Source organism: Daktulosphaira vitifoliae, unplaced genomic scaffold, assembly GCF_025091365.1.
Source record: "Daktulosphaira vitifoliae isolate Bord-2020 unplaced genomic scaffold, ASM2509136v1 Scaffold_2, whole genome shotgun sequence".
Classification (NCBI taxonomy): Eukaryota; Metazoa; Arthropoda; class Insecta; order Hemiptera; family Phylloxeridae; genus Daktulosphaira; species Daktulosphaira vitifoliae.
Window position 1 is genome coordinate 26,790,899 of NW_026099573.1, and position 17,339 is coordinate 26,808,237.

General features: G+C 25.3%; 2 protein-coding genes across 5 annotated transcripts; one reads left to right on the top strand and one right to left on the bottom strand.

Moving 5' to 3' along the window:
- The first annotated feature begins 6 nt into the window (after nucleotides 1-6).
- LOC126897208 (uncharacterized) lies at nucleotides 7-1,329 on the top strand. The gene is made up of 4 exons (XM_050670621.1): nucleotides 7-132; nucleotides 193-355; nucleotides 448-721; nucleotides 790-1,329. Exons 2-4 carry the CDS (start codon nucleotides 232-234, stop codon nucleotides 896-898), a joined length of 507 nt encoding a protein of 168 aa, XP_050526578.1. The 5' UTR covers nucleotides 7-132; nucleotides 193-231; the 3' UTR covers nucleotides 899-1,329.
- A 7,382-nt stretch (nucleotides 1,330-8,711) lies between these two features.
- LOC126897206 (MARVEL domain-containing protein 1-like) lies at nucleotides 8,712-17,069 on the bottom strand. Of its 4 annotated transcripts, none has more exons than XM_050670620.1 (6): nucleotides 16,801-16,960; nucleotides 15,981-16,129; nucleotides 14,162-14,335; nucleotides 11,072-11,170; nucleotides 9,107-9,191; nucleotides 8,712-8,900 (listed from the first exon to the last, which is right to left on the bottom strand). In XM_050670620.1, the coding sequence occupies exons 2-6, from the start codon at nucleotides 16,110-16,112 to the stop codon at nucleotides 8,890-8,892; spliced, it is 501 nt and encodes a 166-aa protein (XP_050526577.1). In that variant the 5' UTR covers nucleotides 16,113-16,129; nucleotides 16,801-16,960; the 3' UTR covers nucleotides 8,712-8,889. The 4 variants fall into 4 exon arrangements, with proteins under 4 accessions (XP_050526577.1, XP_050526574.1, XP_050526576.1 ...); XM_050670617.1 differs by lacking the exon at nucleotides 8,712-8,900 and adding an exon at nucleotides 8,903-8,968 and having other exon boundaries at nucleotides 9,021-9,191; XM_050670619.1 differs by lacking the exons at nucleotides 8,712-8,900; nucleotides 16,801-16,960 and adding an exon at nucleotides 17,051-17,069 and having other exon boundaries at nucleotides 9,026-9,191.
- Between the last annotated feature and the right edge of the window lie 270 nt (nucleotides 17,070-17,339).

Sequence of the window (17,339 nt, forward strand, 5' to 3'; positions counted from 1 at the left end):
CCATTTACGAAGTTACAAGAGTATTGGGGTGCTACTGTCAATTTTAGACTTAAAAAGATTAGAGAGGCTAAAGAAACAAACGAAATAATAAATGAATGGGCTAGTTATAGATTACCCCTTGGATATAAACTCGTATGTAAAATGTATTGCTTATACATAAAATAATTAAATTTAAGGATTACATTTTTGTAGGTGGATATTGACTTTAAACAACTTATCAAATATAATAGTATGATGGTCGATTCATTTGATGATTCTTACCAAGATATTATGAATATTATAGAAAAACACAATAAAGACCGAGATAGCAAAATACTTGTAGAACAGCTTTCTCAAAGATCAGACATTTGTCAAAGTAATAATACTTTATTATAAATATAAATCAAAATATTTTAGCAGTTTAATAAAAGGATATTTTAGCATTAAATTAATTATTTTCTTGGTCAGGTGGAAAAAATACAGCATTCTTCTATCTATTAAGCTCGCTTTTCGTGCCAACGTCGAGAAAAGTGACGAGAGATGAAAATGGAAAAAAAAATATCATTAAATATTCTATAAAGGACTCTCAAAATTCATTAATTAGTTTCCACGAGACAGTTGACCAAGCTGAAGCTTATATCGCATTACTACAAAGTAGAAATCAGCCAATACAACCATTCATTTTAATTATTGGCACGATTTTAAAACCACGAGATATATTATTATATTTTGATGCCATCAAGTATAAAATTTTTTCAATAATAAGAGCAGTGGATGTCTGCTTTAAGATATTCCATGTTTTTAATTTAGAATACCCACTTCCATCATGCGCTGTCTGGACATTTATTCAACAATATTACTACAAATTATTTTTAAAGAACGACTACTCCCATCAAACAGTAAAACAAGTGCTACATGATCTCAACAAAATAGTAAAATAATATTATTATATTAATATTATATTGAAAAATCCTTTTATTTTTTCACTTTATATTTTTCTTCTTTTCATTTGTATTAATTATTTGTAAATTATTAATTTTTATTTGATTATTTAAAATTAATTTTACATCCAATGTATAAAGTTTATACTATAAACAGATTGTAAGCTTTCTTAAAATTCATTAAAAATAAAAGGTGATAAATACGCCGTTTCAGTTTATATTCCATATGTCTATTTAAATACACATGTGTAAAGGTTTTATTTATAATTTACTATTGAAAAATTAAAAGTTGTTCATTAAATTATTTTTAATATTATAAATACTACACAATATATATATTAAATAACGTGTTTATTTAAGTAAATTATTACCATAATTAAGATTAAATTTATAATTTAATATGGGATTTTATTTGTACACTGGTATGTTAATTTAATAAAAATTCATTATCATATTGAAAAAAATTTACTTAATTCTTTAAAAATTATTTCATCACCATGAAAAATTATTTATCAAAGTGATTTAGATATACAATAATAATTCGTCATATGTACGATGAATTTATCAATATGACAAAGTTATACTTATTATATTGATAGAGTATTTCATTATTTCAATAATATCATCATTGTTATAATGATAAACAAACCACTACAATTTTTCTCTATCATATTGATAAATATATCATAGGTTCAATAGTAATGATATATTTATCAAATTGAACGATGAATTTATTATATAGATCGAGGTTTTTCTCTGAGTGTAAAGGAAATAATATTATTATTGTAATGTTTTTTAGCTTCGATGCGAAGATGAGGTCTTAATTTTACCGCGTACTACTTAAGGGACTTAAAACTAAAATTACCACCGCAAACTCGGTATCTCCGCGATCAATAGCCATCGATTAATAAGCTATCCAAAATTCGGGGTTATTTTCAGAAAGTCGCCCCAACGGCTGGCGCTCAAGCGGATAACCATGCTCCGGTGGCGGACTCGCCTCTCGGAGGAAACGACAAGAGGCGAGTGGACCAGGTCCCTCACAGGACCCGATCGGCTGGATTTGTGTGGACCGGACTCACGGTGAAATGACTTATCGTGTCACCTAAGTGATGTCCGTTCACGGCTGCTATAACGAGTACTTGCACCGTATTCGTAAAGCACCCGCGCCGACGTGAAACCACAGTTCGGATCGCATGGACCTCTGATTGCAGAGGCTGATAGCGCTCTGCACACCCTCTTCCTGTGCGAGGCGTGGGCTCAGGAGCGGGACTAGGGTCCACGTTCCGAGTCGGGTCCATGATAAACCTGATGTTGAGGAGCCGGGAGGCGTGGAGGCCGTCCAGGCGTTCGCCGAATCCATCTTGTTATAGAAGGAGGAAGCGGAACGTCTGAGATAGAGGCAGCCACGCCGCCCTACACAGAAGGACCTGAGGCGCTGGTTTAGGCCGGTGTCTTAGGTTCTTGTTATTGTTTTTGAGTTATTTTGCCAACCCTCCCTAACGATTCCCACTCTGGGATCCGATTAGCGAGAAGGGGCCGCATCACGTTGCGAATCAGCTCTTGATTAATTTCGGGCTGATTCACAACATAGTGGTGTGAATTATTAAGACGGCGTGGGCCGCCCTGAAGTAATGCCTAACAGCAGTTCTAGGGCGTCTCACAATAAGCCGGTCGAGAATAATAAAAAAAAAAAAGTGTGTCAACGAAATGTTCTAGACCCCTCACAAAATGCTAAATTTATTTTTAATCATGTTAAGTTTTTAGGGTCACATGAATTTACGAAATTAGACTTGTCAGAATCTATCATTAAAGTAAAAACGACCCATACTAATCATACAACTAGAATTATATATGATCTTATAGTAATTAACAAAAACGTTTTTATTGGAAGTTGTATAACACAAATCAAAGATAATTATGCGATCGTATCTATTTTAAGCACATAAGAAAAATATGTTTCGATTTCTATAAATAATATTAAATTTGATTTTTTCCACAAGATTTTGTGCTCATAAATAATAATGTAAATAATATCAATTGTAATAATGTTAACACTAATTAATAACACTAATAATTATAATATATTAACTCAGGGGCGTACCTCAAGAGTGGTTTTGGGGGTTCAAACCACCTCCAAATTGACTTTTTATATTCTTAACCTTATTTTTTTCATGAAGTAAAAATTATATATTATAGTTCACTACAGTCACGGTGAAATATAATTTTGTTTTTATAAGATTAAGTCTTCAAATGTGTTTTTAATATTTGACAGTAGTATTAAAATAATATGGGTTTTTATGAATAAACTTTTATTTTTTAGTTTATTTTATACCTACTAATTTTAATGATATAATTGTAAATTTAATACTAACATCAAAAAATTAAAACCACCCCAAAAACAAAATTCTAGGTACGGCCCTGAATTAACTGTTTTAAATCAATACCTTAAATTAAATCATTTAAACGGCAAAGAAAAGTCGTCTATTAATAATTTATGCAATCAATTTAATGATATATTAATTTTACCCTGTGATAAATTATGTTATACTAATCAAATTGTACATAAAATAATTACTCCCAATACTCATCCAATTAATATAAAATAATCAAATACCCTATGTGTCATAAAGAAGAAGTTGATAAACAGTTAAAAAATCTTTTAAAGCAAGGTAGCATTAAAAAGTCAAATAGTCAATGGAACTCGCCTTTAAACGTGGTACCAAAAATATGCGACGTGTCTAATAAAAATAAATGACATATGGCTATATGTAATAGTAGAAATATGGCAGAAGAGAAAAAGGAGAGAAGATTGGATGGAGTTCTTGTGCAAAGAAGCCATGTGTGCAGTAAGTAAGACGAAGTTTAAGAGGTATGATGAGTTGTATGTTAGGCTAGGAACAAAGGAAGGCGAGAAAGAAATCTATAGACTTGCAAAGGTAAGAGAGAAAAGGTCTAAAGATTATTATTATATAATGTGTATAAAAAGTGTTGATAATAAGGTACTTTCGAGTGACGATGATGTGAAAAAAAGATGGAAATATATTATTTAGTATTTTGAAAAATTACTGAATGTGAAGTACTCAAGAGACATTAGAGGATATCTCATGGAATGAGGGACTGGTAGATTTAATTAGTGAGAAAGAGGTATGGGAGGCTGTGACATAAATGAAAAAGAATTAAGCAGTGGGACCAGATGAAGTGCCACCAGAAGTATGGAAAATATTAGGAGGTGTTGACATAAGTGTTGAAGAGTATTTTAAAAAATTACTGAATGAGGAGTACCCAAAGAGACATTAGAGGATATCCGTGAAATGAGGGACTGGTAGATTTAATTAGTGAGAAAGAATTATGGGAGGCTGTGGTATCAATGAAAATGAATAAGGCAGTAGAACCAGATGGAAGCACCAGTAAAAGTATGGAAAATATTAGGCGGTGTTGGTATAAGGTGGTTGAAGGAACTTTTAAATAAAATCTTATTAAAAGGGAAAATTCCATAGGAATAGTATTCTAGTGCCGATATTTAAAGGTAAAGGTAATAAAGAGGATTGTGAAAATTATAGCGGCATATAGCTTGTGAGTAATAGTATAAAAAATTGGGAAAATGTAATAGATAAGAGAATAAGAAGCCTTTATTTATTCTCCATAGTGATGGATAAAATTATAAGTATGGAATATATTAGGCGGTGTTGGCATAAGGTGGTCGAAGGAACTTTTAAATAAAATCTTATTAGAAGGGAAAATTCCAAATGAATGGAGGAATAGTATTGTGGTGCTGATATTTAAAGGTAAATGTGACATACAGGAGTGTGGAAATTATAGAGGCATAAAGCTTATGAGTCATAATATGAAAATTTGGGAAAAGGTAATAGATAAGAGAATAAGAAATGAGACATCGGTATCTAAAAACCAGTTTGGATTTATACCTGGTAAGTCAACAATGGAGACAGTATTTTGTGCGAGGCAGGTTGGGTTTGGTAGGTTGATGTTTGCTGACAATATAGTGTTAATAGGAGAAAATAGGGAGGAAATAAATCAAAGGCTAGAGGCGTGGAGATCAGCTCTTGAAGAAAAGGGTTTAAGAATAAGTAGAACTAAGACATAGTATATAAAGTACGAGTTTGACATAGGAGAACACGAGGTAGGTGAAATGAGGAGGTCAGTGACATTATAGACAGAGGACATGATAGTAGAGGTGGAGAGTTTTAAATATTTAGGGTCAGTTGTACAAAAGAGTGGTGGTATTGACGAGGATGCAAGACACAGAATTAAGAGCGGGTGGTTGAAGTGGAGAGAAGCGTCTGACGTCTTATGCGATAAAAGAATTCCACTGAGGCTGAAAGGTAAATTCTACAAGACTGTAATAAGGCCAGCTATGATGTATGGTTCAGAGTGTTGGGCGGTTGATAAGAAAGTAGAATAGAGAGTGAGTGTAGCAAAGATGAGAATGCTTAGATGGATGAGTAGAAAAACTAGGAGAATAGAATAAGGAACGAATATACAAGAAGGAGTATAGGTGTTATAAATATGATAAATTTTTTCCTTCTTTTAATTGTGAAATAACGAAGAGTCATGTCATTTATTTCTATCATCCACTTAGCCAATTATTGTGAGTAATTCTACGTTTACATTTAAGTATTTTAAATATCGGTAATCTTTTTGAAATGTAGGACTATTATCAGTTCGTGGCAAAGGTTTTTTCCCGATTTATGACGTATAATCATTTTGTTATTTTAACTAAATAACGAAATTTATATGAATAACTAAATGTGTGTAATTAAAATTCTTGGTTTTTTCTGGACTTAGAATAAGTAGTTATTTAGTTAAAAGACAGTTCAATATTTTTTATTTTACTGCATTAAGTGGTTATAAAATAGTAAGTTGTAGTGAATTTGAGGAGTCCACAATAGTAGTATTTGTGGTATTCTGGAAATGGTAGTAACCCGTTTTTTTCTTTTATCAAAGATGTATTATCATGACTAACAATTAATTGATATCTAATTGGAAAGTTTTCTTCTTATTATTCAAAAGTACTAATGTATATCGAAATTACCTTTTGTCATGCAAATATTTGAACGTAGCAAGAGGCATAATTAGTATTTTGTGCAAAAATGTTACCATTTTCAAATTTTGATGAAATTGAATCATTTGTTGACGATCGAAATGTTCTTGAAAAATATCATAGGGTATGTATGATCTTAGGAGATAGCTATAAATCCTATTACCATCAAGTTCTTAGTTATTGGTTTGATGGTAATTTGCCAAAAACTATATTTGATCAAGAAATACGGAAAATTATTCAACCAGAATATATCAAATATCATAATGAATTTATTACTAGTATAGTTAATTGGTTACCAATTATGAGTAAAGACTTAGAAGAAGCTGAAGAAATTGCTAGGAATCCAACCAAGTATAAATACCTAAATGAACCCATAGAATCAAGTAATATATTTTTTAAAAATTTATTGGGATATATACCAAGTCAACCTTCCAGTCCTTCAGAAATACCAGAATTTATTAATCATAATTTTATACCGAAATCAACTGAAGAAGCAATTCATACTAAATTTATAGCTAATATTATAGGATCATCAACTTCATATAAAACTATTAATCTTGATGTTGAAAAAGAAGTATGTGAACTAATATCCAGCGTTTTGAAATTTTTTTTAAAAAACCTTATAAAACGAACTTCTGATAATAGCTATCCTAAAGAATTAAGTGAATCCTATGAATTAACAGATTTTTTTATTGAAAAAAAAACAATTTCTGTTAATGATTTTCTTATAACTTTACAACAATACCCTAGAACTAAAAGTATTTTAAACATTATGGAAAAAGTTCGTTTTTTACCTGGAAATAGTTATTCTAACCTAGCATCACTGAATATAAAATAAGACATCTTCAAAAATAAAAATTTAAATAATTGATTTGAACAATTTGATTTATTTATGTTCAAATGTATGCAAACAACAAGAAAATTATAATCGATTTTCTTGTTTAGTTATGTATAATTCAAACCTGATGTTATAATTTAGTAATATATTTTAATATAAATTTTTATTTTCATCTTTTCCATATAGTAACTTTCACTTTAATTTGATTTATGATTCAGATAATTTTTTGTGACGTTACATATTATTAAAGAATTAATCATAAGATTTTGTATAAATGCATTGACAAGAAACTTTATACAAGTAATAATTTTATCATATAATAATTGAAAATGAATTTTATTAAAAAAAAATTTTATATTGTATGTATGTAAATATTCTTTATAACTACTATAATCAAGTAATTTCTGTGTTATTTTATTGATTTAGAATTAAACTGAAGTTATTTTTTGTTTGCTATAAGTAATAAAATATATATATTATGAGTTACTATTTCGTTAATTACTGGTTTATTAATTTTCCAATGTTAAAAATTTTTTTAAGTCAACCAGACTACTGCTTTGTATAAGGACCATGTTACAAAAATAATCTACAAAATTTATTTTAAGTATAACAAGATTATATTTATGATTTATAACATAATATATATAGTTCAAATATAAGTGTACAAAAATATTTTGTGTTTTTAATTCTTTAATACAATACTAATATCAATGTTACATTTTGTACAATAGGACGGACAAGGTTTAATGAATATTAAAATTTGTTATTTCACATATATTGATTAAATTTATACATAAAATAAATTTATTTAACAAATAAATTATTTAAACTATTATCGAGTGATTTTACAAAAAAATGTGATGTTTGTAAATAGAATTTATTTCTTTTTATATTTATAAATATTGTAAAAAAAGGTGCACAAGTATTAGCTAATTTCTTTTTAAATTTAATTTAACGTATAGTTTGATTTTAAATTATTATCAGAAATTAATATATCAATAGTAAATTTCGGGAATACAGAGTGATTTTTTTATTATAACACACTCATGATAAAAAAATCATCTTGTATATAAGATTAAAAAATGATTTTCCAGTATAAAAATATGTGTTTTTAAATCAAATTTTTAATCATACTTAATTTTATTGGTTAATTTTCTTATGTAACTATAAAAATCAGATAAAAATTAGTTCTATGAGTAAAATATGTTTGATGTATACAAAATACTTTTGGTTTACCCAAATGGGATGGATTTATGCAATAACAGTTATTTATGAAAACTTTAAATTAAATCATTTACACTATAAATAGTCTTTCAAGTTATTTCTTTAAAATTTAAATAACTTTTAAACTCTAGTTAAATAAAAATAATAGGAGACCTCCTGCCCTTAATAAAGTATTTGAAAAATTACCAAATAAGTAGTAAAATAAATTAATCTGCAAACTACTATTACACCCAAATATTATGACAACATTGTAAATAGTAAGATTTCACTAGTTAATAAAAAATGACTAGTATAGCGATTTTAAAATTACAATACATTAAAATAAAGGTGTAAGTACCAAGTTGTAGTTTTAAAATATTATTGTTAAGTTCAGAACAATAAAAAATAAACTTATATTCAAAGAACTGCAAAAAAAAAGTATTAAATTAGTATAATTTATGGATTACATTAGTATGATCTATAAAATATTAAGTGACAAAAGTTAACTTAATTTATTTTTAATTAGTATATTTAAAATATAATGATTAACAAAAATAACATACAAGATAACTAAGTAATAAAGTTAGTATTATATATATATATATATATTTCTATATTTTAACAATCAATAAATCATATAAAAAATTAATAATATGTGAAAAATATGAAATTCTGATCAAAATTTCAAATTAAAATTAAATTAAAAAAGCTTTGGATTATTAGCATATGTAAAATTAACAAAAATTGTTAAAATATTTTATTCTATTTAAGGTTGAAATTTAAATTAAAACCAACAATAAATCTGTAGTTTAATTTTCTTTCAAAATACTTGATATTATAATATAACTAAGTGATTAATTTGAGAATTATTATAACAAACCTATAAAAAAAAGTATTTAACAAATTAAAATTAGTATTTAAAAAGTGTAATTAATGTGTGATGAATATGTTACTTTAAATCATAGATACTAATGTTTTATTTATAAATAATTAATATGTNGTTACTTTAAATCATAGATACTAATGTTTTATTTATAAATAATTAATATGTTGAAATTGTAGTCTGTTTGTGCATAACATTATTACCTTGCGCAATTTCTCCACGTTGAATTGCATGATATTTTAAAAGAGCATCATAACCATAAGCAAACATAGCAGCAAATCCAAAAAACTAATAAAATTTAATAAAAAAAAAATATATATAAAAATGAGTACAGATTGTGTCCTAAGTTTTATTTTTTAAATAAAGTGGAAATAAACTAATATACTATTAAAAAAATATTTATATTATACTAAATAAGTAATTTCATTTTAATAAAGCCTATGAGTGAGTAAAAACTTGCATTTTAAAATGATTATTTAAGAAGAACTATTCTGGTTAACTACTATATATCATTAAAAAGTTAGGATTTTATAGTTAATTTTCATGACCCTTAAAATTTATGGATAACTATTTATAATAATTATATTAATTTAGGGATTTATCAGATATATTTAGTGTATATTAAATGGCATTGAGCAGATACCTAATTTGTAAAAATATTTAGTTCCATATAAGTATATGCAATATATATATATATATATTGCTATTTTGTCACAATCTAATTGTTGTGTTTAAATTATAATAATTAATTATCATATACTTATTATATATATATTTATTGATATTAGATACAAACTTGACAATTTAATTTCATTAGTAATATACTGATAACCTGGAATATATATGTATATTTAAATATTTTAAGGAAACTGAAGTTTGTGAAATTTTGTGATAAGTTCATACAGTTGTGAAGAAATATTTTTTACTTTTAAGGGAGAATAAACTTCCCACAACTATACCCGTTACAAGTTACAAGTGGTGTAAATAGGGTCTTATCTTGGCAAGATATACATAAGAAAAATTTTCACTTCCTCTCCAAATGAAAAATAATTGTATCTTTGTCATATAATTATATTTGTATGGAGAGGTTAGGACACCCATATTTCTCCCATGACTGGAATAGTGATAGTTACAATACATTACTTGGAATCTAAGTTAATTAATAAAAATTAGAATTGGCTGGTGATGTTTTTAGAATAATTAAACAAAAATATATAAAACGTAATGTGTATTCATAACGGATTTACATTATAAATCTATTTCTAGCTCATAATTAATCTGAGTTAAGCGTCTGCTGAGTTGTATTAACATTTATATGGATGAAGACTTGAATTCTTCAAGAATCTCTTAGGCAGTGGCGTATATAGGGGGTCTTTTGCGTCCCAATGCCCCCAGAGCCAAATACATTTTTATTAAATTATTATTATTTATTTAATATTTAATGATTGATTGTAAATAACTAATAAAATAAAAAATTATCAAATTAAGAAAAAGACTTGTTGGTTGATAATAACTTTTCAACTAATACTTTGTATTATTAACATTTTAAAATAAAGAGTGAAAATGAGTCAGGGAGAGTAATATTTAATGATAGAAATAATATAACCCACACCTCACCACTACACAATATTTTATAATAGTAATAACTTACAAAATAAAAGTTGTTATTGACCAGTCATTTTTTTAATTAGATCATTTTTTATTTTATTAGTTAAACATGTATGTTGCCATTTAAAGAATAAAAGTTGATACTCTTATAAGGCACAAGGGTAAATTTAAAATTAAAATTGTAATTAATAAATGATAAATCAAGATATATATGAAACTAAAAAATATTAAAAATAATTTTTTTAAATGATTATTATTCTAAAAGAAATTGAGTGAATATTATTTAAAAAATCATTCTATATACACTATTTTGATAAATAAAAAATAATATAATTGTCAGAACACAAAAAAAATTGATAAATAAATAAAAATATAAGTAACATTCTTATTTCTCGTGAATACCAATATGATAGTATATTGGAACCATTATGATATCATCATTTTTAGGATCTAACTTTCTAACAACCTAATAATAATAAAAGGTACACATTCTCAAACGTCATATCAATAATTTAAAAAACATTTAGCAGTCCTAAAATATTCAATGAAAGGATATTTACCAAACTTAGTGTATAGCTGAAGTTCATTCCAATATATGAAGCTGCTATAGCTGCAGAAAGCAGATATAATAATGGCCAACAAACGTTAAAGATCATTTCCTAGTTGAAAAATTTAATTTATACAAATTATGTAATAAAATTTACTATTGACGTAATGCTCCCAAATAAATTCTTATAAATAGATGATAAATTTTGAGTAAAATTTATCAGGACTATTCCATATAAAATTTAAACATTAAGGACCATTGCGAAAATAGCTAACAATTGAAGACCTATGAAAAGGATTGGTGTATGTAACATCATAAAAACTTAAAATAAATGGATTATCACCAAAATTTGAGGTACATATTATGATTTTATTGAAACCTACTTTATTTTATCTGCTCCATTAAAATATTTAATAGTAACATACACAAATATCTTTAGGTCTTCTATAATAAGATATATATTATTATATATAAGGTCAATATCTACTTTTTTAGGATAAGTATTTAATAAGTTACAAGTATTTTAATTTATAGAGGGAGTATGTATCATAACTGAAGTAAGCATAATTAATATATACTAGTTCAAACTTCACCTACTGGCACTATATAATTTCTCTATATATTAAAATTCTTGTAAATCAATAATTACATATTCTAAAATTGTTATTGATAAAATTTTTTGTAAGAGCTAAAAAATTTTGAAAATAACTTTATTTTTAGTTTTGTTTCTTATTAGACAAATAATAAAATATATATATGCTTTTAACAAAAAATTTTTTCTGAAATTGTAAAAATTATAATTGACAAAATATATTCTGCATCAAAAATTATTAAAAATGTCAAAACTTGGCAGGACACCCTGTATAGTTTTAACAACAAACATTTTTTTCTTAATTTTAATTTATAAAATAAAGATAACGATGAGATTTTTTATTTTTATTTTGGTGATTAACCTATGAAATTGTTCAAAAAATTTTAAATTTAAAGAAAAATTTAAATGTTTTAAAAAAGTAAAAACATTTATATGGATTAAAAAAGTCACTATACAGTCCTATGTTAGTTCCTTTAGTGTTTTGAAATTTTGATTGCACGATAATGTAAAGAATAGTTGGATAACACTTGACGTTTATCATTTTTCTATTTTCGTAAACCCTTTTAAATAAAAAAAAATTACTATTTTAAGTTTTACTTTACTAGCTATTTTTAATTAGTGTGTATGGGCATAAATATCTAGAAACTGTAGCAAAACTTTGAAATTTCTACAACTTTAATCTTTACTTATTTCTTAATATATACAGAATGATTTTTTTATCATAACCCACTCAATTACTTACAGAATAATAATAAATTATACATTTTTTTTTTATTACTATCTTTAGTTACACATTATTCTTGAATTATTAACTATGTAATACTTTTTAAGTTCATCCCTTATGCCTGGTAAGGGTGTCAACTTTGTTTTTTTAAATGGTAACACATATTTTTAATTTAATAAAATGTTTGAGTTTTTAATTCAATAATAAATGGCATTTGAATTTTTAATAAAACTTAATTTGTTTATTAGATATAAACATTTAAAGTTTCAAATTTTTGAGTTAATATATAGGTATAATATATAAGGGATTACAAATACAGGTAGCTAATTGGTTTTTTATGATATTGCTATCACAGTCACGGATTGTTTATTATCAATTGTGACTATCAATAGATATACTTTTTGTATTGTCAGTTAGTGTATTTATAAACTCACAACAATGTACCTTACTATCATTGATAATAACAATGCTGTGTACCTGCTAATATCGATGTCATAAAAAATCAATTAGCTACCTGTATTTGTAATCCCTTGTGTATTATACCTATATATTAACTCAAAAATTTGAAACTTTAAATGTTTATATCTAATAAACAAATTAAGTTTTATTAAAAATTCAAATGCCATTTACTATTAAATTAAAAACTCAAATATTTTATTAAATTAAAAATATGTGTTACAATTTAAAAAAACAAAGTTGACACCCTTACCAGGCATAAGGGATGAACTTAAAAAGTATTACATAGTTAATAATTCAAGAATAATGTGTAANAAAAGTATTACATAGTTCATAATTCAAGAATAATGTGTAACTAAAGATAGTAATAAAAAAATCATCCTGTATATATATTGATATAACTTTGGTTTTATTGAGTTAATGGGTTCAAAATTTTATAATGTGTATACTAAAATTTGAAAATCACCCATCAGAAGACATTTTATTGCCCTAAGGCAAAAGAAAAATTGGAGATAGTTTAGGGTAGGAATCTAACATCTCTGAAATTATTGTTTCAGTTGAAAATAATAACTGATAAATAATGATATATGAAACTAAAAAATAACAAAAATAATTTTCTTAACATAATTATTATTTTAAGAGAAATCGAGTGATTAGTGTTAAAAAAATCATTCAGTATACTTATCATATTATCAATCATCAATAATTTTTTAGATCCTTGATAGTATAATATACACTGTTGTGAAATAAAATAATTAAGTTGATTCTTTTAAGTAACATAAAAAGTGAAGGTTACAAAAGGCTGATACCAGGCTGTTGCTAATTAATGACTTGTTGAACTTTCATACTATTTTATGTTATTAACCATATTTTAGTCATTTAGTTATCAGAGTGTTATTAGCAAACTTGTAACCTGTAATACTGCTAGTACCAAAAGTTGAGTGTGTAAACTTTACTGATAATACTCATTAATAGTGAATTTTGTAATCACATCAAGCTGATGATAAGTGGATGAGAAATGCCTAGTGTTTACTAGTATTACTTTACCTATATATTTCCGATAATCTTTACTTAAATTATTAAAACAATTAAAATGCTGGATCAATATTTGTTATTTTCTAATACGTTAACTAGTGAAATTTGTATTTTACTCTATAAAAAGTCAAAATAATACCATTATAAAACTTGAGGGTAAATTATAAAAAGTAACTAATAATATATAATTCAAATAATATAAAATTAACAAAATCTCATAATTATTTTTATTTTATAAGTCATTGATTAATACATAAATGATTTTTCTTAATTAATAATAATGAATTCTTACTTACAATTTTAAGCCATGGGATCTTATAAAAACATTCAACCACGTGGAATAAATAAAACACTAACATAAACAATGAAAACCAAAGTCCAAACATCATTATAGAGGTTACAGCGCTATTTTGATACCACATATTATAAGTAGAGAATGAGAGGGTCATAATACTGAGAAACACACATACCTAAAATTAAGTTATGAAACATTAACGATAACTATTTGAATTGACAATTAATATTATAACTTTAAATACAACTGTTATTTCTGTTTTTAAAAACTCAACATCTTTATCAATAGTATTTATGTAGCAAACAGTATAAAATGGAGCTTTTTTAACATTGCTGGTCAACTTCATTAAACATATTGTTAAGTGAGTGACAAGCTATAATTAAATATGTATTACATATTTGTAAAACTTCATTTTAACATTTTTACATTTACAAATTATTTTAATAATTTCATACTTAAATTGTATTTATAAAGCACCATTAGTTGTGTAAGCAAAAACAAGGATTTAGAAGTAAACAAATTTCATAATCATTAACATAACAGTACTCATAAAAATAGAATAACATTAATTACATAATAAAAAGAAATGTAATGATTAGATCTATTTTATTTATATATACACTAATTTGAGTCATAGTTGAGAAATGTGACTTATTAATATTTAATACTTAATACATTTTCAGCTTAAGACAAAAAAAATGTTAAATGTAGTAATCTGAGGATTATATCAGCAAGCTGACGTTCATAATTTCAAACAAGAATTGACAGATAACAGACATCTAGATATTACAAATGTTCAAATAAGGAAGAGAAAAGCTCAAAAAAAATAAAAACAATAAATAGAAGCATAATAGATTACCACTATTTTTTGTGGAATTAAAATCATAAACTAAAAATAAGGATACTTATTTGGTAGAACAGTTATGCTAATACAAAAATTTTTTATAGTACATCTGAAAAGCAAGAAAAAAAAGGACCTTTAGAGTAGGAATTGTCAATCTTTTAACTATACTCTTAATTGTTGCTACAAAACACCAGTATGTATTAAGTGTCTTGATAAACATAAGTCTATGGACTGTCCAATATCTAAGAAAAAAGATAGCGTATGTTCAGTGCTTATAGTCAAATTTACAGACAAACTTATCGGATAGTATTTCATAAGCTCAAGAAACTAAAATTGCTAGTAATATTGCTATGAATAAAATAGTATTGACCTCACTAAGCATAATACTGTCAGAATTAAACAATTTTACGCAAACATTAACTAAATTAATTGTAAAAGTCGATAAGCTTAAGGACATGCATTTTTAATTTAGTTAATTATATAATCAAGATGTTGTAAGATAAATCTTTATTAGCCATAATACTTATTGTAAATTTATTGTATACATTGATGTAAATATTATTTTTATAAAAGTTTGAAGACACTTCATTGGAAGTTCCTTTCCATCATACATTTTATTCCCTATCTTGACGTAAACTATATGAAATAGATGTCAAGTTAAGTTGTATATATTTTTGTTCAAGATCCTATGGGTCGTCTCAACTAAATATTTTGAAAAAAAACTTTTGTTCCAAACTTTAAATAGAAACTCTTTTGTTTTACTTAGGATATCTTAAACATAATTTTTAAGGTTTTTAAGTTCACCTAAAAATTATTATTAAAAAATATATATATAAAAGAACTCATTAAATATTTTTAATTCATTGAATTCTACTGAAAAACAGTAAGACTTATTGAATTTCAAAGAGAAAGATTAAACATATTCAATTTAGTTATTATCAAAAATTTATTAAAGTCAATAAATTATTTTACTTACAATTTGTGCAATCTTTAACTTTCCTGCAAGAGTGTAAACATAGGATTTATCATACCGAAAATTTGTTATCACTTCAGTATTTGTTACTGTTGTAGTAGTTGTATGCTGACTAGGAAAAACTGGATCCGTCATTATTGGTAATATTCAAACTATAAAATATTAAAAATAACACGTACAGAGCAAATTAAAAAGTCAATGACTTAATAATAAAAATATAGTCAATTTAAAAGTTCAAATAGGGGCACTTTAAAATGGACCAAAATCTTAAAGAAAGGTTTAATGTAGAATCTCTACTATTAAACCATTATTCTATGTTACTATTCATAATAGTAGTGAATCGTATCCAAAATAAAAATGCTTATATAAAATAATTTAAATAATTTTCAAGAAAACTTATTATCTATAATAAATTATACTATAATAGTTTTATATCCTATAAATTTATAGAATTGGCTTATTTTTAAAATAATGTTTGTCAATTATACTTTTTGATATATATTTTAACTTTACGAGGATTCTTAATGTTAAATTAAAAATATAATTATTACTTTCTATTTATATTACTGATTTTCAAATGAATATAGTAAAAACTATAAACAAAGTTTAGTTAGCAATTATTTTAAATTTCATACAATAAAAATAAATTGCCAAATTTAATTATGAAAATAAAACAAGAAAAAAATATTTTACGTTAAAAATATTTATTTTCATTTTACTTTCGAATTAGTTATTTCTAAAAAATCACATTACTAACATATACGATTCGCTCATTGCGTTTCTTACCAAATATGGAAATAACATAAAATAAGCGACAACTTACTGTTTGTTTAGAATTTTTAAGAAATTAAAAATAAAATTTATTTTAAAGAACAGTAACTGAAAAAAAAATTATAATACTATTGTTATTGTTATTTTCACTATACAAACTAGTGATATAATATACAGTAAGGACGTAAATTTTTGTATCAATTATTATCAACAAGAATATCAAGCATGATAAAACGAAAGGCACTATGATGAATCTAAAACGTAATATTAGATGACATAATGTTACTTAAATGAAGACTTACACTAAAAGTATTTTTTGTTCCATGATGCGCACTAATTATTTTTTATGTCTTATCCATAGTAAAATGAATAAGAAGTATGCTCGATCACAGTCAGCATTTTCGTCGTAGTACGCGCAAGTGCATCGCCTTGTGTTTTTGTGCATTCGTATACGATCGGTGAAATACTACCGCTTCCGAATGCACTTTAAAACCGGGCGATTTTTAAATTGATAATTCTGATATAATATATATGATAGACATAATTTTTAAGTAATAATTATATTAATTACTTTAAAACAACGCATTATAA